Genomic DNA, 27,090 nt, shown 5'->3' with positions numbered 1-27,090 from the left:
GAAAAATCAGCATGGGACAGTTCATGGTGCGATTACCTGCCATTAAAATGATTTCCTGCTTTTATCTGACCATGTTTTGTACTTTCCATCAGTCAAAAAGAAGATCTCAGGGATTATCGCTGGATGCCATTTATCACTGCCTGAATAGGACCATCTTGTATCAGTTCTCAAGGGCGCATAAAACTGTTCCTCAGCAAGTTGCTCTCCTTGATTCCCTAAGGGTCCTTACTGTGAACAGAAACTTAATTTTGGGGCCTGGGAATCATGATCAAGAGTTCATCAGCTGCCTAGCTCACTGCTTGATTAATCTGCACATGGGAAGGTAAATATCTCAGAAGTTCATTCCAGAAACAGTGCTGTAAATTATTAAAATCACCTGTTCCCTCTCAGCTCTAACTTGCACCTTGCAAATCAGTCAGCAAATTCTGGATAGCTGTGTATAACTTTCAAGCCGCTGAAGTGCAAGCAAGCTGAAGTGGTTCATTTTGAAACAAAAATAGGTTTGAAAAGTGTGGGCTTAGAGAACATAGTCTTATTTCCTTTTATAGAGGTATTAAAATACTGGCATATGAGTGTTTATTTATCAGTTCTGTTATTAAGCTTTAATAGTGTAAAACATTCTCAAAGTAGAAAGCAACATCAGTGCTAAGTAATTAATAATCAATCCCTTGTCTGTTACAAGGGAAAAAGATTAGATTTGCTGTCTATTGAATCATTTATTATATATTTGCAATATTAGGATTTGGATGTATAAAACTGAATTAGTACAATTCGCCATTAAATCAGATGCCAATGGCAAATGCTGTCAACATCCACTTCTCTGCAGTGCTACAAATGCCTGCCTGGCACTTTCATTTTTCTTTCAAAAAAGATGTACCTCTTGGGTTTTATCCAAAGACACTTGAGTAGCATCATCAGCAGAAATCCTAAGGTTCTCCATTTATGGCCTCAACCATTTTGTATTTCTTCAAATATTACTGTCTTCCTCCAGCAACACCAGTGTCCACAGCACATCCTTTTTCCTACACCTTCAGTTCAGTTTGTGACTGTAGATCATCAGAACCCTGATCATGTGGCAGCATGCATTAATCTCATGACACTGTCACAGAGAATGAAATGATTTAGTTTATATTTGTTTCTGGTTGTTGTTAAAGCATTGTGTGTTTGTAGCAACGTAGATGGGTTTGGATTGGAAGCAGAAGCCAGGATGACAACATGGCATATAATGATCCCCTCTGATATAGAACCAGATGGAGTTTACAATCAAGACGTCAGTGAAGGTAATGTAATCTAAGAGTGGCAAAGCCACAGATGTCTGCTAATGCCACTTTTTTATTATCACCACTGCTCTTTTACCCCAGTTATTCTTCGGACTGGGGTAGGGCAGTATGAAAGAAAAGCGGCTATGTGTGTGTTTATATATGTATATAAAAACAAAAAAAAACACTTCTTAGAAATACCAAAACAGATATATCCAGGGTGAATTATTATACTGTCAAAATAGCAAGAACTCTTCATTCTTTTCTGGACACATACCAGAATTAGAAATGTTAATTTATATGAACAGAGTTGAATGCAATAGATATGGATCATTTTAAGTGTGCACCATGCTTCTGTATCAGCTGGATCTTGCATGAGCATAGGTAATAATTTTACAGCTTATACCAATTATCTTTTATTAAGTGAAAACGTCAGGATCTTTCACTCTCAGGAAAATTTATCAGTCTGACTGTGGAATAAACTTATTTTTTACCTCTTTATGTATATATTTAATATTTATGCATGTATGTGTTTATACACACATATATAAAATATGCATGTGTAATTTATGTAAAGAATGGTATGTGTGAATATAGACATTTACATCTATAAGATTTTTTTTAGATTTTCACTTTGTTTATATATACATGAACGTGGAAGAAAAATAACTAATCAGAGCTGGTGCTTCAGATTTATAGAGAGAATTGGCCAAAATTAACTGCTAGATGCTTTCTAATAGTACATAAATAGCAAAAAGGGCACACAAAGGCGTTTCAGAAGTCACGCAAGGGGAAGTGTGGAGAATGTAACTGTGTAAATCATACAGTTTGCTACTGTAAAAATACAAATTCTATAACCACCTTAGAGAACTTGCTGTTTGTGATCTTGTTACTTAATCAGGTCGCCAGCTTCTTTTAAAAGCCATAAACAGAGTGTGGACAGAGCTGATTCATAGTAAAAAACAGGTTTTAGAAGAGGTTTTCAAAGTGACGCTACCTGTCAATGATCGTGGCCAAGTGGATATAACTGTCGCAAGACCTTTTATTGAAGAAGCAAGTTTAAAGTGTTGGCAAAATCATTTGGGTAAGTATAACTGAGGATTTATCTACCCCAAATGGTAGGTTTCCCTGAATTGAACCCCATGCATTGGATGTTTTAATATGAGCTTAGCTTTTGTGTTGTTCCTGCTGTATTTATAAATACTTTAAACTGTTACTGCACATCTCCTCTGATTCAAAAACTGTTCCATGTATCGGATATAATTGCACTCTGTTACACAGAGGGGCTTTATTCAACACTTTCACTGGTCTCAGTTTCCTGTGTGTGCGTGAATGTGTGTGAGCATGCACCAAATAGTGTGCTGTGGATGACAGCGATGGAGGACCAGTTCATTTAGCATCTTTCCATCAACAGTTGGGTTGGGGTGACCTATGTTACCTTTCTCAGGACTGAATTTACCAGGGAGAGGTGGGAACCCCTCATGAGCCTGTCCAAGTACAGCCTACAAACACTGGGTGGGGTGACACAACTGGAAATGCGTGACTGTGCAGCCCTTTTTTAGCAGCAGTGATATTGTGGCTTCTCCTTGGCTGGAAAATCTATTCAATGTAAGAAGCAGCTTTGCAGAAAAGGTCCTGATGGACAATAACTTGCGCAAGAATCGCAGGGTGCTCTTACGACAGAGGCCACCAACTGCTGCTGGACTGAGTTAAAAAAAGGTTTAGACAGCAGGTCCTAAAAATTCATCTAAGAAGCCATGGCCACGACTCCTTAGACAGGAGAAAGGGTCTGAAGTAGTTGAGGTTAATCTGGATGTATAGAAAACATTTCTGGAAACTTGACGTCCTTTTTTTGTGGTCTTTGTATTTCTAGATTTGATTTGTTCCTGGCTGATTTTTTTCTCAGGTTTCTAGTATCTTGCTGCTAGTTGGTATCTTTGACAAAATGTGTTCAGTAGAGTGAAGGCTCTTTGGAGAATTTATTGCGATAAGAAGTAGTGGTTTTAAAAGAAGGAAAAAGAAAACTCAGAGAAGGAGCGAATTAGAAAACTGGTGAGGAATGTGAGCAGGGTGGACTAGTTAGTAGGGCAGAGATTTGAGAAGAAGGAAGGATATGGAGGGCACATATAGTAGAATAAAATATCAGCTTCCTCAAGCCAAGTGTTAGGCAAGCAGAGGCCAAGATGGCTTGTAAGGAAGCATTACATCTCTGTGTATTTAAGGATAGAAACTGAGTCTAAAATGATCACAGCTGTGCAGCTTTCTGCAAAGTCATGGAAGTCGAACTGAACGTTAAGAAGTCCTGCTGTGCACATTTGTAACACATAGGCATAACAGCCCTACAAAAAGACTCCAGCTACTGAAGGCAGGTGATTGCTTTAGTTGCTAAGCTTGCCATTAAAGTTGAAAAAGCCACATAATTTTTTATAAATCAAATTTAACTGATATACAATATGATCCATGGATTAGTATGATCCATAGAGAGAACCTTAAACTGTTAAGAGATTTGAGCTATTTTTTACTTCAGTTTTTAAGTAAGCACACCAGTCTTGTGGACTTGACTATCAATTTGGACGAATGTACATACGCAAGAAGGTGCAGTGGGCCCACCCAACTTCTCTACTCGGAATACTGTACTTTTACTGCCAGAGTGGGTAGTGGAGTCCTGTTGCAACTCTGTCTTTTGGGGAGGAGAGGGGGAGAGTTGGCTGAATTTCTTTTTGCTAGTACGCATCGTTTATAATGGAAATGAGATAAGTTCTGTTATCTCTCTTCTGAGGAAAAAAGCTATTTTTTTCAGACACTGTCTCCCTTCTTTGAAATACTTACTTTTTCTTTAAGAGATAGGAACCAGCAAAATTAAACATTGTTATACTTCCAGCATATCTTTCCTCATCTGAACAGATGATAAACAGAATTCACAGTTCATGGATCCTGTTTTTGATAGCAAATCTGTTTCTCATGCTTAATTTCAAAATGCGTGAAATTCCCAGATTTCATCTGTGAATCCTTCCTCACACAAGAGAGGCATGAATGTTGACATGAATGTGAATGCAGTTGGGTGCTCTTAAAAATGTTAGAGACATGGAGAAGATTTTTTAAAAAATGATAACAACGATGACAAATCTCACAACATTTACTCTTTGTTTTTCAGCCCATGAGAAGAAATGCATCAGTAGAGGAGAGGCTTTGGTTCCAACCACACAGTCCAAACTTTCACGAGTTAGCAGTGGGTTTGGCCTCTCTAAACTAACTGGTTCCAGGAGAAACCGAAAGGAGAGTGGGCTCAACAAACACAATCTATCTACGCAGGTAATTTCTATCAATTAATAAAACACAATCTAAACTTCAACAATGTATGTTCAGAGTTTATAGTAAATGTCCCAGTGTAAAGAATTCTTCAGAATATGACAATATGGTATCTTTTGTTTGTTTTTTTCCCCCCCTTTTCTAACACCTGGATTTGGGTACTCTTGCTTCTGTGCATCCTAATCCAGAAGGCACTTACCCACATCTGTAACGTTAAGTCAAGAGTTAAGCTGTTTATGGTTGGTGAGACTGCTCAGCTGCTTTTTGTTTTGTATATGCTTTGTTGCTTTGCTAGACTAGGTCTTAAAATGCATTTGCGCCACTCTAAAATGGGACCTGCGAGACAGGTGCTTGTACCTTTTCCCCTCCTGCCACCAAGATTACATGGTTTAGGAAAGCTGTGAAACTTCCCTATAGGAACATTGCACGTATACTGACAAAACCCATGCTGCTTTGCACAATTTTCTTGTACTAAAGAGTAGAGCTCAGCAAAAGATTATGTATGTCATAGTAGAACTGGACAAAGAAAAGAAAAGATGAGACGTTAAACCAGGGCAGCACAGCAGTGGGAGAGCTGTGTGCTCTCACTGGAACAGTACCTGGCGAGGCATCACAAGGAGCATAAAATATTTGGGATATTGAAAACAAAGGAAAAAGGAGAGATCCGAAAGTTTTGGAGGGGTGAGTTCTTGTAATAGTTAGCACTTGTAATGGTTAGGAGTCTTCGGGTAGCAGGGAGCAGGCTGTATTCCTGCCACCATGAAACGTCTAACTTCTGTTGGCTTAATTGGGAGTTATGTGTGTCCTGCGTAAGCAGAAAAATGAGTTGTCAGTTCACTTAGTAATGTGAAAATTATTCAGTGGCTTTTGTGAAATAATGAATTAGTGATCTCAGTCCTTTTCGTGGTGAACAGTTGTACACATTAAAAAGAAAACAAAGAAACCCACAAACTGAGTTCGCAGGAACCTTTGCTGACTATACCAGTAGGGGGGACAAGAGTGAAAAGACACAGAATACAATACAGAATGAGGAGTTCTGTGTGTCTTGGGCATTTTCATCAAATTAGGCAGCATCCGCAAACTATTATTTAAAAGGAAACAGGGAAAAGTAGTAATATTTGCTGTTTGGTACCAATCTGTTTGGGATGTTCAGAACTATTAGTAGTATACTTGGAATATTTTCCAAGTATTTGATGGTCTCTCTTAAAGCATATCCCTATACATGGATTTACTGCAATTTTTTTTTTTAATCTTAAAATAATACTATTGCATGGAATAGTTTGAAATATATATATATTTTTTAAGAAACTATTCTGTGTAAGCAAGTTAGCAAGATGATTTCTTTGTAGGTTTTTCATTCAAACAAACTGTGCAGTTATAAAGTGGCATTCTGTTTGTCCTCTTATCTTTGTATTAGGAAATTTCCCAGTGGATGTTTACTCACATTGCAGTGGTTCGGGACCTCGTAGATATGCAGTATAAGGAATATCAGGAGGTATGCGTCAGAGAATTACCTGAAACTAATATTTTGAAACTGATATTTTCACCTGTTAGGTTGCATGTCTCCTTTTTTATCAGTCTGTAAAATACTAGGAAGTGACTGATGAAATGCTTATATGTTTAGATACACTTGTTATTTTTAAGGGTTTCTTAATGCAGTCAAACAAATGAGAAAAACTAATTTTGACTTGGTTGCAGATGAAAACCCTTGTAGCAGTTTTATTTAAGTTGAACTTTTTTTTTTCCCCCCCAAGAAGCTTAAGTAGCCCTTAGATTTAAAAAAAAGGTAGGGGGGAGGGGGATGAGCTGGAATATACTGTCTGTCTAAAACGTTGCACAAAAACATAAAAGAATGCTAGGAGAAGCATTGTGTGCAAACACTACTTTTATAATAACACAAACCAAACTTTATGGTACCTTTCTTTAATCATGTAGTGATAGAAAGTAGTTGCTATGTGCCATTGAGAAAGAAATCATTGCACCTTGCATTTTCTTCCAAGCATCCAAGAAGTCTTTTGGTTCAAATTGGTTGCTGAGCTGTATACTATAAATCTGAGAAATCAGCTGCCCAGAGGAACGAGTGTTTGAAAGCAACCAGCAAAACAAAAACAAAAAAACCCACTTTGCTTCATTTAATGTCTCTCTTCTGTCCAAATACAGGCAGGGAAAGCATACAAAAATAATTGCAATTTTTACATTCATAAAACCATTTTCAAAATTATTTAATGTTATATTTCTTTCATATTTTCAATTTACAGATAACTTTAAAAATAAAGCAAAAGCAGAGCTGCAATTTTTTATTTTTAATTTCTTTTTTTTAGAAAATTACAGTATGAACCCTGCTTTTGTTGTAGCTGAGACTCAAAATCTAATTGAAGGATACTAGAAAATGGTACTAGAATTTCAAATTATTACAGAGTTTTTTGCAAGGTAGTGAAAATTACTCTGTTCACTTCAGACACAGGCTTAAAATGTCATTCTTAACACACGTACAAATCTCTTTGTATTCAGCGTCAGCAGAATGCATTAAAATATGTGACAGAAGAGTGGTCTCAAATTGAATACGAGTTACTGCGAGAGCGAGGTCTGTGGGGTCCTCCCATTGGCTCCCATCTTGACAAGTGGATGTTGGAGATGACCGAGGGTCCCTGTAGAATGAGGAAGAAGATGGTGCGAAATGACATGTTTTATATTCAGTATCCATACATGCCTGAAGCTGAGCAAGAGACAAATTTGCTGGTAAGTATTCATGATTTTGTGATGAGTAATTTATGCCCTGTTCTAAGATTTGTACTGCTTTTTAATTTCTTTTAGGAAGTATATTTTATTCTGTAGGTATTATCTGTCTGCAAGTCTTACATCACTAGTACGCTGCAGTCATTCTTCATAGTATATTTACAGGAGGGGCTGAACTGTGACAGCTCACAACTAAGTGAACTTGGAAACTCTAGCAATCTTGGCAAATAACTGTAAGCTAAAAAGTGCCGTAATGATAGGAAGTTTCAGTCTGAGTTCTTGGCCTTAGGCTAGATAACACTTTAAACAGTGATCTGAAAGAAAGCTAAAAACAAACAGATCATGTTTGTAGTCAACATAAACACGTAAATAATGAGCAGTTCAGTTTTATGTAGTGACATGAATAGTTTAAAAATCTGGTTCCACTCCAAAAAAAAAAAAAAAATGTTATGACTGAATATTGACTCACTCATCCAAGGTTCAAATATGTAGCCCATATTTAGACAATAAGAGACTTTATTTTGGAAGAAAAATAGCATACTTTCATTCTGGAAAAGACTTAAGTGAAAAATGGGTCAAATCAACAATCACCTGAGTGCATATTGGCATCATGCTGTGTCAAGAGGCTTAGTGGATTTTTGGGATGAATGTGCAGGGAACTGTCAACCAGTGATGCCAGTACAGCTGCTACCATTCTGGATCCAGTTCAAAAGAAATGTTCCTAGATTGATATGAATTTAGGGAAGTCAAAACTAATTAGAAGACTGGAAAACAAGCTTAAAAATGAGACTCAAGAATGTAAGTATTTTTAGCTTATCAGAGAAGTAATGTAATCACAGACTTATTTGTACAGGGCTCTTTAGCGGCCCATGTGCAGGTAGGCAAGACCTCGTGGCTGCAATTATTAAATGGGCAAAGTCCACTTGGTTAAGAGTTACTCCCAAAGAAATACGGTGCTAGCTGATCYGTGAGACAAGCTACCAAGGCCTCTGGTAGATTCTTCATCAGCAGGGATTTTTAAAGCGAGGGTCGCTTGTCTCCCAGCAGAAGTAGTATATAATCCCATCGCAGCTTTGAAACGTGGAGGCGTTCATTTCACAGCCGTCCAGTGGTCTGTGGGAGGATATCTGCTGCGAAACGATGTGCTCCTACCTCTCTGCAACTGGTGGTTTGGGATTCATTTCAGTCCTTGCCACTGTGAGGCAAACTGGGCCAGATTGCTTGTCTCTAGCTCGGCTTTAAAGCTGCCTGTGTATCACCCCAGCACTGACTTTATATARCATTGTATTTCTGAAGCAGTATGTGAAGATTTAGCCAATATTGTTGTCATTAGCACTAAATTGCTGAGAGATTTGGAGCAGTGTAATTTACCTCAGAAATATGAAAATGAAGCAAAATGGCTATCCCATTCTTCTAATGTTAAAACCCTACAACCAGGTTTAGACCGTTAGGCATATTTTTGTACTTGTAATCTGATACACGTTAGTTTTAATGACAGTTAAATTCACACAAAGTGGAGAACATACCATCATACATTCTTCTCAAAAATGTTCTTTTTCTGATGTTTATACTTAATGCCCTGTTTTCAGTCTGACTTCCCAAGTAAACTTCCTGAGACACCTGATGATACCATTCCTCAAAAGGTAAAGAAACAAATACACTGACTGAAAGAATGTAAAATGAATAAACCTTTTTATTTATTTTTTTCCCCTTCCTGCATGTTAGGCAATCTTAACAAGGCTTCTACGATTGGCTTCCAACTTGCTCTTTCAGTAAATATTTCCAGGACTAAAGGTTTTTCAGTATTCACATTAGAAGATGTCAGTGTGCCCTCTTCAACCTTCACCTAATAAAACTTTCTGTAGCTCTTACCTTCTTTGCTGCACACTAACAGGCTGTGTTGGGCTGTGCTATCACTGTTCTCACTGTGAAAAGTGTGTTCGCTTGGGATCCGAACTAATGATCTATGAAACATGTTTAGTAATGGGCAACATGATCATTGGAAGCACTTATCAGGAAAATAAGTGTTTATTTCTAATAGAAGATCTGGAGAACAGTTTTTTTTTTTCTTTTCTTTTTATATGGGTTTTAATGGGCTGCAACAGGCCTGTTTTTATTAGAGACAAGATTAATTTTCTCTCTCCTGATTCCTCTCCTTGTTTTCATTATTAAGAAACAATGGGGCCAAATGTAGTAAACGTGTTTCAAAATATGAATCCTACCTTGAAAATATCAAAAACTCATTCCCACCTGGCTGCTCCACAGGCCCTTGAGTATTATTCTATTTCTATATTAAATTACATTCACAGGCTTGCCCATCACTAAGTACAGTGTGCAATGTGTGTTCACTCATTTTGTATTACGTATGATGGTAAAATAATACATATAAATGAAAGCGGCTGTTATGTGAAATATCCAGTGCAATTGTTACAGATTTCCTTTATTCATGTTAGCAGTGCTAGCTTGGATTTTTCTTTGTAGGCTATTCATCAGTTGTTTCTACAAATGTGTTAAATGTCGTTTAAGTAGCATTTGTGTGATGCTAAGGGATGAAGGCACAGAGTCGAGCATAAATCAGAAAACTGGATATGTCACCTCATATCTTCAGTTCTTGGGGCAGCTAATTTGACCTGAAATAATAAATCTCCACATCACTAATGTTAACCTCTTAATCTTCCAGTGCATCCATTCGTAACAAAGCTAATGTGCTTTTATGGGTCATTTAGTTTCCCAGTTCATAAAGATTAACTAAAAAATGACATTTTTGTATATTTTCAGTAATTACTGCAGAAGTGCACAAGGGAATATCTTAATTAAAATGGCAGGTGATAGTCTACAGTTCAGCCTATTTTGCAGCTTTGAACTAGATTTATAATATTTCACAATTATTCCACTCCAATTACAAATTTCATGGGGACTAATGCTACAAAATAAAGAAATTTTCTGTGATGGAGAGCTGAACACATTTACAGCCTGAGCTTTCTAGAGCGTTGGAGGTGGGGTTAAGCAGGAGGCAGAGAAGAAAACCTTCAACTTAAGCGCAAGATCAATGGTTTGGGTTTTTTTTCTATCCATATGAATGAGTTTGTTTTAATTTAGGAAGGAGTCTTGGCTTGTTTCTTCCTTATCTCTTTTATCTCCACCTTTATCTTCAGTGATTATCCTGATGTATTTATGGCCCTTATTTAGTTGTTACTTCTTTTTCTATTGTTACTCCCATAATCAAATGAAGAAGATAATAATTAGCCTGCTGAAAACATAATAAAATGTATCATAATCCATTGTGGTTACTCAGAGGTACAAACGATGATCAGGGAATTACTTTGGTCAAATGGATCTTCTTGGGCCTTTCTCCTGCCAGCAAAAGTCTTCAGAGTTTTTATTAAAGAAACAAAATACTGAATTAAGAATTTCTGAGGCTTAAAGCCAGGTCCCTGGCTCCTGTTTGATTTCAGTTCGAGTCAACTTCCATATATCTTTATCTTTCCTTGAGGCAAAATTTTATTTAAACTGTTGCCCAGCAAAGAATTCAGCTGGCTAATGAATACGCTGCATATGCCGCAGGGAGCCATGAAAGTTTATAAAATGGCCATCAGATCTATCAGTCTTAAGCACAGCTATCCTAGACCTTTTGTGACAATTCAAAACGCGCTGGCCACATTTATTTCCCATCTGGTAGGTTCATCTGCAGGCGTTTCCCCAACCCAGTTGTTACTTCAGTGGCTGTATAGTTTCCTGGCAAATTAAATTATATATAGGGTCTTCTCCTGAAGAGTCGCTGTTTCTGTCTGTCTGTTTTGACGTATGACTGAGCACACGCAGAACACGGGGTGGGCATGCACTGTGCTGCACACAGTAGTCTTGAAATGCTTTGATTGAAGGGAATAAAGAGTTGACTGACTAAGCACTGTGTTCAATTATTTCCAAGAAACCTGCTCGTTACCGAAGGGCCATAAGTTACGACAGCAAGGAATACTACATGCGCCTGGCTTCTGGAAACCCTGCAGTCTTCCAGGACGCCATAGAAGAGAATACCGTGGGTGAAACTGCTCAGCAGGAGCCTGAACATGGGGAGGACACTATTGCAAGAGTCAAAGGTTAGATCATAGTCCTGTCTCGAGCTGTTTTGTGTAAGTTTATATGCGTTGACATCTTCTCACATGTTTGCCGTTAGTGTTAAGGTGAACATAAGGATCCTGTAGAACTTTGTTTTCCTATGTTAGCATCAGATCAGTAACTTTGAGGTTCGAAAGGTTTTGCAAGGTGAATTTTATTTGTCAGGCTTTTTATTTAAATCTGTGAAGAGTCTTTTTATTTAAATTTTTATTTACTTTATATCTCTGTTCTTCTTTTCCAGGCCTAGTAAAGCCTCCTCTGAAAAGATCTCGCTCTGCTCCTGATGGAGGAGATGAGGAGAACCAGGAACAATTGCAGGATCAAATTGTTGAGGGGAGTTCAATTGATGAGGAAGAGAAAACCGACAATACAACTTTGCTTCGACTTCTTGAAGAAGGAGAGAAGGTACTGTGTACTTCAAACACACTGACCACTTACTGTATTGCAATTTCTATATTAAGTATAGCAAGCACAAATAAATATCCTGAAGACCTTCCCTCTTCTACAGCTGAATCTGCTTAATATTCCATCGACTTCTCCCTGCAGGGTCCTCAAAACCAAATATGTACTCAAAGAGGTCCCGTACTGAAAACCCTGTGCTGAAAGCATTCTTTTTCTTTCCTTCTGCCTGCTAAAGAAAGAAAAAATCTGTCCTGGAACCAGAGCTACAAGCTGTCTCATGCTTGGATTATTATGCTGTCAACAGAAAATATATATTGAAAATATAGGTACTGAATTTGACAGTGTACCAGAAAATACACATGTAATCACAGTTGAGTGGATTAAATATGCTCAAAGAGCATGAGCACTGTTCACTTTAGCAAAGATACATACGTACAAAAAAAAAAGCAGTTTGGTGTGAGAGGAAATATTTTTAGATGACATTATGTGGTCTCTCATACCTGCAGTTAGTTCATATAATATGAAAATAAAAAGATTGATAGTGATTGCAAGACAGAAAATGGGGATATTTGGAGTTTTCTGGTTTGTTATTAAATAGCTTCTTAGTATGCTTATCTTGTAAGTTGAGTGAGTTTTGCAGTTGACAAATTTGTTTTAATAATGGAAAAAAATACATTCAGCCTGACCTGTCTAATCTTAGGTTTTCTTTCACTTGTATTATAATCGCTTGTGCTTGAGCCCACCTTTCAGGAGAAATACAGATTAAGGAATTGTGCTTCCAGTATCTGACTGTCATTAGTTTTAACCAGTTTGGACATGAGGCCTGGAGGTCTCAAATATGTCCCTGTAAATTTTGTGGAATCAACATTTGGAGGGAGATGTAAGCTGCTGTCCCACTGAAGGAGAGGCTAAAGCATGAACTTGGCTGTTATCAGGCCTGTACCGCATTACTTGGCCTGTCAGCTCATATACTCTGGGCAGTCACTTTGGAGCCAGATACCGTATGTGTTGCTTTTTGCCTAATTGCCCTTAGGGTCTATTGGAAGGCAATGTGGGTCCCAGGGTGGGGTTTCCTTAATCTTGCTGATCACAAAACACTTCTTGCTTGCTTCTGAGTATTGCCTAGACACAAGCCGTTGTTTTAGCAACTACAGACCTTTCGGAGAAGATGGTTCTTGTGTTAAACTGGTGCCTGCATTTATCACCTGGGCAATGCATTTTGACCCGTGCTGTGCCTGTTCAGTAATGTGTATCTGGATGGCTTAGTTGGCAAAATAATTTGGAGGTGATGATTGCTTCTGTATAGTGATGTGTAGGGGGTTTGTATGTGAACGCTTGAATGTACATGCTGTCTGTTCCAGCTGCCCTGAACATGATATGGACTAACGGTTCTGCATTTACAAAGTCTAGAGCTCATGACTTCTTCTCTGTCAGGTGCTGCTTGAGATGCTTTGGCAAACATTGTGATGACTTCGAACACGTTGATTGTAGTGATATAAACTAAAAGCCTGTGAGTGAGGTTGTGGAGAGCAGAATGAAATGTATATTGTGAATAACTGCACTCTTAAAAATCCAGGTCCTCTCCTGAAACTCCTGACTAAACGCTTTACCTGACACTCATAACTGAGTGGCAAAATCCTCAGCCTGGGCATACAGAAAGGTTTTCCTCTTCCCTTCTGCCAGCTCTCAGCAACGCATCCTGCTTGCTCTGGTATGTGAGGTGTAATGCAGATGTCTGTAAGCTTTGCACAAGGAAGGAGCATTCAGTCACCAAGATGCATGCTGAGTCTTTTGGTCACTGATTTATAACAACTTGTTTATATCTGGCTGCATTCACCTGCATACATTTGAACTCTGATTCAGCAATAACTCTTATTTCCTCTTAATTCCTGAACTATTAAATGAAATGCTGAACACACACATGAAGTATACTGCAGAACTAAATTTAAGACTGGAACAAGGGCTTTGCTAAATTAGTGACGTGCTGTATATACTACATCAGGATTGACAATATCACATCCAACCGGACTTCTCCATCTTCTGCTTCATCCTTTCTTAAGAACTTCTTTAAGAATTAATTCTTTAAGAAATTCTTTAAGAATTTTGAAGAAATACTTTCTTAAGAAAGGATCGTTGAGATAGATCAATGGAGCTGCAGTGGCATTCTGCACTGCAGGTAAATTTTGCCTGGATCACACCGTGTATAGTAGCTTTTGCATCTGCCAGGCATCCTCTATGACTGTTCTTCTGAACTCTCAACAGTGGCAGAAGCATCCTTGTAGCCTGGTAGAACTGGAGCTGGCACATGGGCTGAATGGCCACAAGAAAAAATAATGGACATCAGTAATAGGTATCAATATATCAGTATGTCTGTTATTGAGTAAGACAAGGTATTTTAAATAAGGCTTTATAAAGATAGGTAAACTATTAAACACACTTCCAACACTTACTAAAATGTCTTAACTGTACAAATATTGGAATTCCCTGTTGCTACTAGAGTGTTACTGCATAGCATATCACATTATCACAGTGAGTCTTCATTTTATAATTTAGAGAGTTGATTGACAACCTGGAAGGCAGAGGCTTACTAGACAGTTGAGCATTTTCTGTAATGTAAAAATATCTTTATTAAAGATATGCAGCATAAGTTAGCTTAGAGCTCTCTGTACGATATCGGTATATCTCCCACTTACTGTTCAGCTTTAAAGTGGGAAGGACACACAAAATATACTTATGACTTATGTATAACATACTATTGTTGTGTTAGAATACCTTTCAGCTGAAGACCACAGCACAGTCTTGCTGGGTTTCTTCACTGGAATTATCATCTGTGTAGTTAAACTGGGGACATGCCTTTGCTTTTCACAGAAATATTGAGATTCTTGGCTTAAGGATCAAAGGCCTGTTACAGTCACTTGGTGCTTTTCTGTCTGCTGCTAGCAGCCTAAGTAGCTTCTTTTCTTAAATGCAGTGTCCTCTGATGCCTCTGTCAGAGGGGGGCTACAGTTGGCATAAGTGTCTTAGGAAAGCTGAGGCAAGTAGTAGTCTGTTCTTCCGATATGTTTTCTTGATTACTTTAAAAAGACAGAGAGTGAGAGCCAATGTTTAGGCTAATACTAATGACAGATGTCTGCTGTCCTAGTCTGTGGACTTCCCCGTTAAGTAGTTAGATGTATTCTGTCTTTGGAAAGGAAACGGGGGAAAGAGAAGGCAAGGTGCAAGTGGGTAAATTGGTAAATATATAAATCTGTAGTATACAGAGGAGGCTTTATTTAACTCTCTTCCCAGTCACTAATCCTAAGTGTTATGTATATCTCTGATTAGGGGGAAAATAGCACAGAAATGCTGTGTCTACAAGAAATAAAACACTATCGAGGAGTCCTTCCAATGAAGCAACAGTCTGCGCTCATTAAGCTGCTTTACTAAGTGCCTGCTTTTATTTCAGATTCAGCATATGTACCGCTGTGCTCGAGTTCAGGGCCTTGACACCAGTGAAGGGCTGCTTCTCTTTGGGAAAGAGCACTTCTACGTGATTGATGGATTTACAATGACAGCCACCAGGGAAATACGGGATATTGAGACATTGCCTCCAAAGTGAGTGGATTAATAAAGAGTTTCAGCAGTCTTTAACAGCTGGACAAGAAGTATTTAACGAGAAGTTTGAAGGATAAACTTCAAAATAATGTCAGATTCAGAAAGATCTCAGGAGCACTTTCCTCTGTAGTCCCGATGTGCTAAGTGTGGTATGGTATATTGTAAAAATAAGCTGTTTCTATAACTGCGGTTTCATCCAGATTAAAAAGATGATTTTTTTGGTGTATCCTTTTGCAAATCACTTTTCTCTTTCCTATTTATACTCATTTGCAGGATGCATGAGCCAATCATACCCAGAGGAGCAAGGCAAGGTCCAAGTCAACTCAAAAGAACATGCAGCATTTTTGCATATGAGGATATCAAGGAAGTACATAAAAGGAGATATCTGTTGCAGGTAACTGGTCACTATATTTGGATTGAGGGGCCACCTTTGGGATTTGTTGATAATGCCATCCTTTATAAAAAGTAAATAAATTGGTATCTGATCCATATTTGGAAAGTGAAGCTGTTCATTGTGGTGCTTCAGTCAGGTGTCTATGTTTGAACGTTTGGCTTACCATGGTTTAGTTTACTGGGTGAATCAGTGAATTTTCTTGTTCTGAAGGTGAAACAGCTGGCAGCACAAAGTAGAGGCTGCTTCACAGTAATTTGGTGTCATGCGTTGCCAAGTATGACTGAACTGGTCTAATTCTGATCTTCAGAGGTGACAAGCAAATGCATTAGTGTTGACATCTGTTTGTCTTCTTCATTTTCAGCCAATTGCAATTGAAGTTTTCTCAGGAGATGGACGGAACTACCTTCTAGCTTTCCAAAAAGGGGTTAGAAATAAAGTTTATCAAAGGTATTGTAAAATAAGTCAAGTTAGAACAACTTAATCTGAATATGTGTTAATATTGATGTTGAGCCATATTTAAGCCTATAGTGTTCTGACAGCAACAAGCAGATTGAGAGAGTGATTGGTGCTGGACAGTGGATAATCTGATAGCAAACTTTTTGCTGCATGAAAGAACCACTAGGGAATGCTACTGCACACACACAAAACGTGCTGCATGCACTCAGTATGAGTGTGGGTTTACTGAGAAAGGGCCACTGCAGTTTTGTTGAGGATTTTACATACCCGTTCAAAAAAAGTCTTTAATTGCACTAAATGTAGTATATTTCTTCCAAGCAGAAGACATGCCTAGCACAGAAACATTAATCTTACTCTCCTTTTAACTGCTGATATAGGTTTTTGGCTGTAGTACCATCTTTAACTGACAGTTCAGAGTCAGTGTCTGGACAGAGACCAAACACCAGTGTAGAACAAGGGTAAGTGATTCTGTTCCTCACAATCTGTAGCTCATTGGTTTCAATTAAAGATACTTGCATTAAATTCTAGATTCACTGGAAAGTAGTGCACCTTCATTTCAAGCTGGGTACTACCAAAATAAATAAATATGATTTTATGCTCCAGTTACTTTAAATATGCTAATATAATTGTCACCATCACTATATCTTCCTACAAATTAACATATGCTATCAGGATTAACCCTATCAGTATATAAATATATTCTAAAAGGAATTTGAGTGCAAAAAGCATTTGGCTTGTCAAATTGTTAAAGATACTTTCCTGATCTGTGGCCTATTAAGTATATTTGTACTTGCACTGAACTATACATTTAATGTGCATAATATTAATGGCCTGTGTTCTGAAATAAAGCAAGTACTGCTAAAACAAAAAAGTAACAAACCTGTGGTATTCTAATTGTTATAAGTTACAAGTTTTAATCTAAAATTTTGAATTGTGTTGAAAAGATGCAACCCAGATCTTACTGGTAAGTCAAAAACTGCTCTTCCTTCTTCCCACTAGGTCTGGCTTGCTTAGCACTTTAGTTGGAGAAAAATCTGTTACTCAGAGATGGGAAGTAAGTATGAAGATTCTGTTTTTTATATTAAATTCTACATGTTGTAATGATACATAATTAATGCATGAGAGTTGCATCCTCTTAGTCAGAAAGGTAGAATATGCTGCTATAGAAAAATCTATCTCAGCTTTATAGTTTGTAATATTTCATGTTATCATAATTTCATGAGAAATAGAAAATTGTTCCACCATTAAAAATGCAAGAGGTGGGATTGCAGAAGAAAGGAAAGAGAGAACATTGTAAGTGAGCGCTATATGTTTGGGGAGGGCTGAACTCCTTGGAAGTCTAGCAATTTAAACACTTGATTGCTGTAAAGTGAACACAAATGCTGTTATCTGTCTTCCTTAAGAGAGGAGAAATCAGTAATTTCCAGTACCTGATGCACTTGAACACTCTGGCGGGCAGATCCTATAATGATCTCATGCAGTATCCTGTCTTTCCCTGGATCCTTGCAGATTATGATTCGGAGGTAAATAAAATATCTTGTCACCCTAATAGTAATCTTTTGTGTGTTCAAGATTTGCTAATGTTATACCTCATTCATGCTGCCTTGGTAGAACCAAGGTGTATTTTTTTTGCCAGATGTTTGATTTCATCTGTTTTCTAATGTCCAGTCCACCCTCTCACTGGGTAGGATATTAGAGGGTCTTGACAGTCTCCACGCGGGCAGGTCCTTGTCTGTGCTGATATTCCTGGCATTATTTGACTCTGCACAGAGAAGGGCTTGCATGCACAGTGCGTTTGAAGGCAGCTTCCTCTCCTTTCTGTAGCGACATGAAAGGCTGCAGCTCTTTCTATAAGTATTTGCATCAGCTTTCTGCAGTATATCCTGAAGGACGTTATGCCACAGAGAAAGCACACTTGTCTCTGCAAGCAAGACTCTGCAAGGGGCTACTATGAAATCTGGCCCCAAGGATGAATTCACTTTTAAGAAAGGTGAAACATCCTATTAATGTGTTTGTGGACAGCTGTTGCTACCAGCCATGCCATAAAATAAAGTATTGTTAGGCTACCCATGGAGTCTTCAAGATCAGAATTAGGGACGTGGGAAACAAGATAAAGGGAGCAGGGCAAAAATTATCCAGAGCCCAGATATTTAAAATAAAAACAGTGACTCTCTTAGATCAGACAGAAGGATGGGTTTTTAAGCATATCCAAATGAGCTGAATGATTTCACCTGCTGGGAATGTAGAAACCAAAGATAACAGCCTTAGGAGGTACACGGTGTTTAATAGTGATGAGCAGTGTTGAAGGTTTTTAAAATTGGAGTCTGTTTTGTTTTAAAAGGAATTGGATCTTATGAATCCCAAGACATTCAGAAACCTGGCCAAGCCCATGGGTGCCCAAACAGAAGACAGGCTAGCCCAGTACAAGAAACGATACAAAGATTGGGAAGATCCCAATGGTAAGTAATGACATACCCTGCAGGAAAAGGAGACAGAGGGGCGTGTGCCCATTACACAAGGGAGGCAGTCATGGATTTTTATAGTATAGGTCAAAAGGTTCGGATGTGCAGAACTTTACCATGGTTCTCAATGATTCTCCAACAAATATTAAATTAAAGCAGAGGGGTGGGTTGTTGGTGGGGTTTTTTGTTTTTTGTTTTTTTTTTAATCTAAACATCATCATTTGTTTATATTTAAAAACAAAGATAAGTGTTAAATATTCATAAGAGTTTAATGTTGTCTAAAGGCTAGAACAGGCAGGCACATGAAACACATGACTGGGTGTCTCTTTGACTAGCACCGTTTGAGTGCCGCTTGAAAGAAAATAAGAAGTACGGAGGAAGAGGAACACTTCTGCATTAGCAGTACTCCAACTTTTTCGTTTCTTATCTTAATGCATGTTTTTTGCTAACTAGTAATATCAAAAAAAAGCCCTAATAGGTACTTCTAAAGTATGTAACACCTCAAAATGAGATGCAGTCAAATTATTTATTCTCTGTTTTAAAGTTTCCTTAAATAATGAAAATAAAACGTGTGTTTGTCAAAGCAGCTATCATGTAGGATACCTTTCTTGTATGCTTTTATAGAAGACACAAGCCTAAATAACCACTGCAGTACTGTTCTGTATCAAACACCAACAGGGAGCAAAGACTTTCACTTTTAAAAATGAAGCAATATATTCGGCATGTATTTATGCATGCTTTTTGCCAGGAAATTAAGAAAGTAAAAGCTGTACAAAATCCGTAGCCAACAATTCTGAGACACATTTGTGCTCAAGTTCTTAAGTCCACGATACCAGAGACTAAAAATGCCCCTTCAGCAGAAATCATCATAGCTGTATTGGAACATTTCAATTATTTAAAATATAAAATGACTAACCATGCAGTATTGCTGGGCAGAAGCCTGTTGAGTTACAGCTACTGGATTGCAGCCAAAACTTAAGTGTTGGCTGTGACAAAACGTAAGGTTTGCAGACATTCGCTTCCCCAAGAATGAAAACTACAAATTCCAATTTTAAATGGGTTCAGGGTCACAGAGTTATTACAATGCAGCACTACTTCAATTTATTAATTTCTTTCTTTTAGCGCTGATTCTGTCATTGGACTGCTTTATTTCCTCTCTGTTTATGATTTTTAATCTTCTGTAGGGGAAACTCCAGCTTATCATTATGGGACCCACTATTCATCTGCCATGATAGTGGCTTCCTATCTTGTCCGGATGGAACCCTTTACTCAGATATTTTTACGGCTGCAGGTAAAAAGTGCGAGATTTCACTTTGTTTCCTTCCTGCTGTGTATTTGAAACCTGTTTAAAAAATGTGATCAATCTGCTTCGTTCTCATTGAATACGATGAGCTGAGCAATTGTTGTCCTGGGGTGTCTGATGTTTCTTTGAAAAATCAAATACATCCCTCCAAAGAGCCAGTGTAGTACTGAGTGTTAAATTAAGCAAACATTTGTACAGCCCATAATCTTTAGGCAACTTGAAAATCAGCTGGGTTTGTAACGTTACATTTTAAATATTTTCCTAGATGGAAGCCATCAGACAAGAATACTTGTTTTCTTTGGAGCAGCGTTTCCACTGAGAGAGAAGAGACTAAAATTTGAAATAGGCCTAGATGTATCTCCCTTTAAAATCCTGTAGATTTGCATCTTGATGCTTTATGTTTACTATTATTGCACATCAAAAAAATAATGCAATAGCTTAAATCCTTTTATTTAGAGGAAGATTGCTCATGGCCAGATCTGCTGTGCTGAGAGATACTCCGATGCTGACGCTTCTTGTTTCATCCCGCAGGGTGGGCACTTTGACCTGGCCGACCGAATGTTTCACAGCGTGCGGGAGGCTTGGTATTCGGCATCGAAGCACAACATGGCAGACGTCAAGGAGCTCATCCCGGAATTCTTCTACCTCCCCGAGTTCCTGCTCAATTCCAACAACTTTGACCTAGGTGGGCAGAAACGGCTGATAGCATTGCTACGGGTGTGAGAGCAGCACCAGGCAGTCTGATGTGAGAGAAGTGTATCATAACAGGCGCGGAAAAGGATGTGTTTGACTGCACGAGAAAATGACGGATGACTTGAACATTCCCACATTAAAGGATAATAAGGATTACAGCTAGCTTTTCTTGATGTACTATATGCAGGGTTATATTTGAAAGCCTGAATTGTTCAGAGCTTGTTGTTTCATCAGGAATAGCATAGTCAGAATTCTTATTTCAACTATGGTACCTCAGATTTTCTTTTCTTTTAGATTTATCAGATTTAAGGTATTTTCCAACAGTGAGTGTTCATTTTAAGCAGTGAAGGAAAAGTTTATTCTGAGAATTGTTAACCAGGACATTTAAATATTGGGAAAAGGGTTTTTTTGTTTGTGGTGCTGGTGGTGAACTGGTTTTAAACCTTCAAAGCCTCATGTTTTACTTGGAGTTTCTGTGCCTTGTGTTTTCCTGCGTGTAACATTTAGCTCCATGATGGTCTTCACAATCTTTATCACACTTTTTTTAAGCCTTGCAAAAACTGACCATCTTGACTTTTAGACCTTCCTCTTAAAATATTTCTAAAGGTTTTGTTGAAATGCAGCAGTTACCTTTCGCTGTAATAATTATTTGTCAGGAGTCAAATTTCACACACCTATTGGCCATATGAGATAAATATGCATTAGCATGTGTATCACTGTTTTCAGTATCTCCTGAGCTCTGTGCTGTAAATCTAATTTTAATAATAAGGATTAATCAAGTCATAAGTTTTAACAGCCTAAGATCCTTTATTTGAAATATATTATAAGAAGTTAGAAGCATGACCTTACCAAAAAAAAAAAAAGAAAAGGAAAGAAAAAGAAAAAGCCCTTTACAATACCTTTCCCAAATATATTTCACACAGAAGTGTGAGGCTGTTACCATAAAAAATATTGAGGTCTGGTCCATTTAGTTCCATATCAGATAATTTTGGACTGTGACCATCAGACATAGTACTAGAAATCCTTTACTGACCTTCTGGAACAACAGTAGGAAAATTTTCTTCTGATCTCCTGGTAGAAACTGTGTGATATTTTGTTTATGTTTCTTCATAGTTATTCTCTCCTTCTCTCTCCCCCCACCATTCCCTGAAAATAAAAAGACGGGAAAATATTCACAGTCTGGTTATGCAAAAAATGTTTCTCTTGGAGCAACGTACCGCTTCTACGCTTCTGCGAACTTGGAGATTTGATGGTGTTCAGAATTAATAAGAGTGTGGAAGTGGCTCTCAGCAACAAAAATAACACAGGAATGTAACTGGGGAGTGTTTAAAAAAAAAAACATAAAAACCCCCATATTTTTAGTAATTGGAACATGCCCCCATCTAATGGTCACAGTGGGAGGAGGGGCTATCCTGGACCCAGGCGAATGGATGTGGCCAGGACATGCCCAGGGAAATCACTGATGTCCTTGGGCGTGAAGCTTGTGAGAGGTACTTACTAGTTCTTTGATGTCAGTAAATAATTATTTAGCCTGTACTCCCTTGAAATGTAGCCATTTTCTTGGGTAAAACAATAATTCCATTCCTTGAGATGGAATGTTTGCATTGTGAAGAAAATAAATCCTGGGATGAAATGCTGTTCCGCCAAGGCTTCTCAGTGCTGTTTGATGTTACACCCTTTCATGTCAGGATTTATTTTTCTTCAAAATATACCCAGCTGACATGTCCGTTGCTATACACACACTAAAGAGATGCCCAATACAGAAATTATGTTCTCTCTTAAGTTAGAGCTGTCGCATTTATTCAATGGAATAACTACTAAAATGGAAGTCCAAAAGAGATCAGGAAACGACCCTCACTGCAGTGATTCTTCTGACTGCAAAATGGACAGCTTCTCTGGCAGCAGCTCTTGTTAGCAGGACTGACTGCTTCACTGCAAGCTGAATAGGTAAAGTGAGATTCCAGTCTTGCAATAGCTGCAAAAGGCTGTTCTACTGCCTGCTTTCCTTATCCTTCATGCACTGCAGTGGGTCTTCCCCACAATGGGAAGAGAAAAGTGTAAATGTATTTAAATAGAAATATTAAGACACGAATCCATGTTCCAAAGAGCACTTTATTAGGGAAGCTAAGGATTTGGAGTTCAGACTGTATGCTGTGAAGCATGTAAATTAATTAAAAAAAAAAAAGTAATATTAATCTAATTAACTCCCCTAGCTAGAAAAATTGTTTGTTTTGAAGAGCATACTTTGAAACATTATCATCTTCAAAAGTCTTAACAAAGAATATTTTAATTCTTCTTCTCTGCTTTTTCACTGTTGCAAGCAACCCAACATAAAAAACCATGTATGAGGCAGAATTTTTCAGGCTTTATCACCTGACATTTAAAAATTACACTAGATTTTAAAGAAAAGACAGAAATTTCTTGCTTTATGAAGGAAAGGCATTGTGATTTGATTTTGGCGTTTTTTTTTTCACTGCTGTTGTTACAGTACGGTTTCAGTTCTTGTTTTCAATTTGTTTATTTGTTTTGTAGGTTGCAAACAAAATGGCACCAAGCTTGGAGATGTAATACTCCCCCCATGGGCAAAAGGAGATCCTCGTGAATTTATCAGAGTTCATCGGGAGGTAATTTGCATTTTGATAATGACAATAGAAAATGTTAATTGTGAGTTTCCACTGCATAGGAAGCTAAGCACAATTCACTCAGTCACTGCCAGTGCATAAGTTCTGGGTTGATAGCTGATTATTGCAAAAATGTGCAAAACTGGTGTTTCCTCTACTTCCTTTTTGGCTAGTTGAGGCAAGAACTGTTTAAATGAAAAGCCTAATAAAAAATTTATCAAGAATATTCTTTATCAAGAGTATATCAAAATATATTCTGCATTTTTCCTCATGGTGGGCATAGTAGACTCTGCTAATGACTGATGTGGTCAGTTCTAATGCTTGCTCTTTGAATTTCAGGCTCTGGAATGTGACTTTGTGAGCGCACATCTGCATGAGTGGATTGACTTGATCTTTGGCTATAAACAGCAAGGTCCTGCTGCAGTAGAAGCTGTAAATGTCTTTCACCATCTCTTCTATGAGGGGCAAGTGGACATATATAACATCAACGATCCATTAAAAGAGACAGCTACCATTGGATTCATTAATAACTTTGGGCAGATACCAAAGCAGGTACACTGTTCTTAAAATTCTTATTTGCCTAATGACATTCTACTTGAACTGTATAATGCATTGATAAAGAAGAGGAAAGTACTTGAGGAATGAAATTTCCTGGGAGTGAGAGTTTGTTCATAAATATATTTCCAGTGATGTGAAATCACTTATATTTCAATCATAAATGTGATGAAGATAAACTTGAGGTTTTGCTCATGAGATTGGAAATGTCTTTTTTCTTTTTTCTTCATGCTCTTAAAATAAAGCTTAAAGAGATCATAGAGAAACTTTGAAAAACAAAATCAGAAGAATGAGTGTGTTGGGTTCCCAACGCTTTTTGGGGACTCCGGATTGCAACAGCACATAGTATTCCAGCACAGCCATAGCATATTTCAAAATGTAGCAAAAATGAACAGAGAAGTAGTGATGAGAGTGACAGGGCAAATGTTAGTTTTTAATGAGCACCTGATTTTTAACAGTTTATTTGAAATAAATGGAGGGGACCCACTTCTAGCGCTCTGTCTCATTGCTTGGGAGGAGGCCTAAAAATCACTACCTACCCTTTGTGGCTGCTTTTCTCCTTTTTCTTCCTTGTTCTCTCTTGATAATCTAAACTCTATGTAGTGGCGGCGGGGTTTTCTCCTCTCAAGTAATCATTGTAAGTGACTGCACAGTAATGCTGCTCATACCTGGCCCAGCCGAAGCAAGAACAGTTGAAGGTTGGGCTCTGAGAGCAGGGCAATAGAAGGACATTACAGCTGAGTCCAAGTGAGTGCCTGAATCTTAAGATGTCTGTTAAGGACAAACATACGATTAGACTTGCCAGAGAGCACATGATGTTTTACTAGAGGAAACAGCAGGCTGCAGTAAACGCAGGAGCACTTCAGAGTTTTGTTATGTCACTGGAGCTATTTTGGACTGTTATCCCTTATATATTTTTCAAACTCTCAGATTTCTATCATATGATATGTTTTTGGGTCCAAGAATGGTGTACTGAATGTCCTTGATTCAGATGTTCCTCTTCTTGTGGGGAGACCATCCCAACTACTGTTTCTGCTCCCTGTCAAAATGTCATATCCTAGGAAAGGACTGTCAGTCTGAAAGAGCTTTGGTTCGTAAATCCACAATGACAGGTAGGTGTCGTGGTGCTGACAACCAAGCAAGGTGTCACACAAAGATGGCGTTACCTTCAGTGCCAGCACCGATTTCTCTCGGGGCTGACTTCTATCCATCTCCAAGTGGGTGACACCAGTAACTAGAGAGAAATTTGGCGCCCAGTGGGAATGCTACAGAAGATAGTGAGGATTTGCAGGAGTAAGGACAAAACGCCCTTGAGATCTGAGGCACCAGAGTACTAGCAATGCTGAGTAGGTGCTCAGCACTGATAGAAGCAGCATCACTGATGGGATTACTGGGAGCCTGAATGTCTTGAGAAATGCCCCCTCTCCTTCAGTCATTTTTGGTAGTGAAAGCTGTTGAAGCACGTTTTCATGTGACCTTAGAGTTTTGTTATTGCCCTCTTTGATTTTCCATGAGGAATCTAGAGCAAGATAGCTCAGTGACTTGGCTGCTAGGCACTTTTTCACTCCTTGCCACATGGAAGTGTTACAAGAGGACTGCATCCCCCTCATCATACCTCTTCCCACCAGAAATGCCCATGGTAGTTCAGTTTCCTATTTTAAGGCCAGGATGCAAAACCTTTGAGAGCTGGTGCTAGGTTTGGAGGAGTGGTCTCACAGGCTCTGCCAGCATCCTGAGATCCCACTTTCTAAACAGTCCGGTGAGGCAGAGGAGAGTAACCAAGAGGAACAGTAACTCAGAGGAGAAAGGARTTATTTTTCTTGCTGGAACTGGAGTACTTTGAGATCAGTTGTTCATGTGAACGTGATGCGATGTGCCCTCTCTCCCCTTCTCTTAGGCCAGCCAGATGGGATGCTGTAGTTCAGGGAGAGCCGAGGCATGTAGGCCTGTTGCACATGCACGCGGGGTATGAGGGATAACAAGTAGTAAAAAAGTGTGTGCGTGCCAAGTAGGCGCTCAGGCTAAAGAGACTCACAGCTCAACTGCCTGAGGCTTATGCATGTTCCCACCACCCTGAATAAGCAAATAGATGACACATCTCGAAGGACTTTAAAGGAAATAGCATTCCTTTCTCTCAGCCTTCGAATTTCACTTCTCTGTTTAGTGTCATATTAGTGTTTTTGTGGAAGGATAGTTGAGATCTACAAAATATTGCTGAAAGCTATGTTTGTTATTTGCATGCTATACAACATAGCATCTACCATCAAAATGTTTATAATGAATTTATAATTTGATAAAGTTTAGTGTGTGTCATTGTTTCTGATAAGCCATGATCATCAATGATCTGCTTGTTTAACTTTGCTCAAGATGTCAGGAATTGGCACTGAAGCAGTAAAATGGAGATTCACTGACTCACTATCACAAGACAGGCAGAAAACAATTACGAGTTAATGTGTTTCTTGTCTATAATTGTTATATGTGGTCCAATGCCTTGCCCACACATGCAGTTATTCTGTTCTTTGGTAGTCTCACTGCCTCCGAGTGTGTGGGCTTCTGTTTGTGGGACACAGTTTGTTTCAAAGCCAAAAATGAGCTTTTGTTTTGCACAGGTTGGAATTTTACACCATGTTATGTATCACTTTGGGGATTTTTTGCTTGCTTTACTGCAACTGTTTTTGCAACTGGATGTAGTTTTAAAAATGTTTTGCATGTTATATCCTAGGTGGATTTTGTATTACTCATGGAAGCATTATTAAAATGGTTAAGTGTCATAAATAATTAGTGAATGCTGAATAGTGAAGCCATGAATGCTGAAAACATTTAAGTAACTTTTGCTGATCTGTGTATTTTTAGAAGCTAAATCAGACACCGTTGATGCTTCTTGAGCTTATGGTCTTGGAAAGCTGCGATATTTTAAAATAAGTAATTTCTTGATGAATTTCAGCTCTTTAAAAAACCACACCCACCAAAGCGTGTTAGAAGCCGAGTGAATGGAGAGGCTGTGGGAACCTCTGTGCCCCCTGGTTCTACAAGTGACAAGATTTTTTTCCATCATTTAGACAACCTGCGGCCATCCCTTGCACCAGTGAAAGGTAAAACTGAAAATGAGCGTATTAACTCCTGTTTCTTTCCTAGAACATTTGTAGTTCCAGCAGGATAAAGTCACTTTTCGTATTTTACTTTGTTTTCT

General features: G+C 38.3%; 1 protein-coding gene across 14 annotated transcripts in view; it reads left to right on the top strand.

Annotated features, from left to right (window-relative positions):
- WDFY3 (WD repeat and FYVE domain containing 3) overlaps positions 1-27,090 on the top strand; it is a 192,727-nt gene that overhangs the window by 152,179 nt on the left and 13,458 nt on the right. For 10 of the 14 annotated variants that reach the window (XM_026075314.1, XM_026075316.1, XM_026075322.1 and 7 more), the window contains 21 exons: positions 93-322; positions 1,171-1,280; positions 2,161-2,343; positions 4,414-4,571; positions 5,986-6,063; positions 7,080-7,307; positions 8,894-8,947; positions 11,233-11,401; positions 11,662-11,825; positions 15,268-15,416; positions 15,690-15,810; positions 16,172-16,257; positions 16,644-16,724; positions 17,266-17,320; positions 17,670-17,789; positions 18,608-18,725; positions 19,913-20,019; positions 20,563-20,716; positions 23,257-23,348; positions 23,685-23,897; positions 26,845-26,992. In XM_026075314.1, the coding sequence (XP_025931099.1) occupies positions 93-322; positions 1,171-1,280; positions 2,161-2,343; positions 4,414-4,571; positions 5,986-6,063; positions 7,080-7,307; positions 8,894-8,947; positions 11,233-11,401; positions 11,662-11,825; positions 15,268-15,416; positions 15,690-15,810; positions 16,172-16,257; positions 16,644-16,724; positions 17,266-17,320; positions 17,670-17,789; positions 18,608-18,725; positions 19,913-20,019; positions 20,563-20,716; positions 23,257-23,348; positions 23,685-23,897; positions 26,845-26,992 (2,818 nt within the window). Of the gene's footprint in view, positions 1-92; positions 323-1,170; positions 1,281-2,160; positions 2,344-4,413; positions 4,572-5,985; positions 6,064-7,079; positions 7,308-8,893; positions 8,948-11,232; positions 11,402-11,661; positions 11,826-15,267; positions 15,417-15,689; positions 15,811-16,171; positions 16,258-16,643; positions 16,725-17,265; positions 17,321-17,669; positions 17,790-18,607; positions 18,726-19,912; positions 20,020-20,562; positions 20,717-22,507; positions 22,672-23,256; positions 23,349-23,684; positions 23,898-26,844; positions 26,993-27,090 lie in introns of those variants that run through there. The other 4 variants (XM_026075319.1, XM_026075323.1, XR_003255114.1 and 1 more) reach the window with 3 other exon arrangements.

This window comes from Apteryx rowi, unplaced genomic scaffold (genome assembly GCF_003343035.1).
Source record: "Apteryx rowi isolate R43461 unplaced genomic scaffold, aptRow1 scaffold_401, whole genome shotgun sequence".
Classification (NCBI taxonomy): domain Eukaryota; kingdom Metazoa; phylum Chordata; class Aves; order Apterygiformes; family Apterygidae; genus Apteryx; species Apteryx rowi.
Note: the sequence above shows the minus strand (reverse complement) of the source record. Positions and strands in the feature narration are given on the sequence as shown.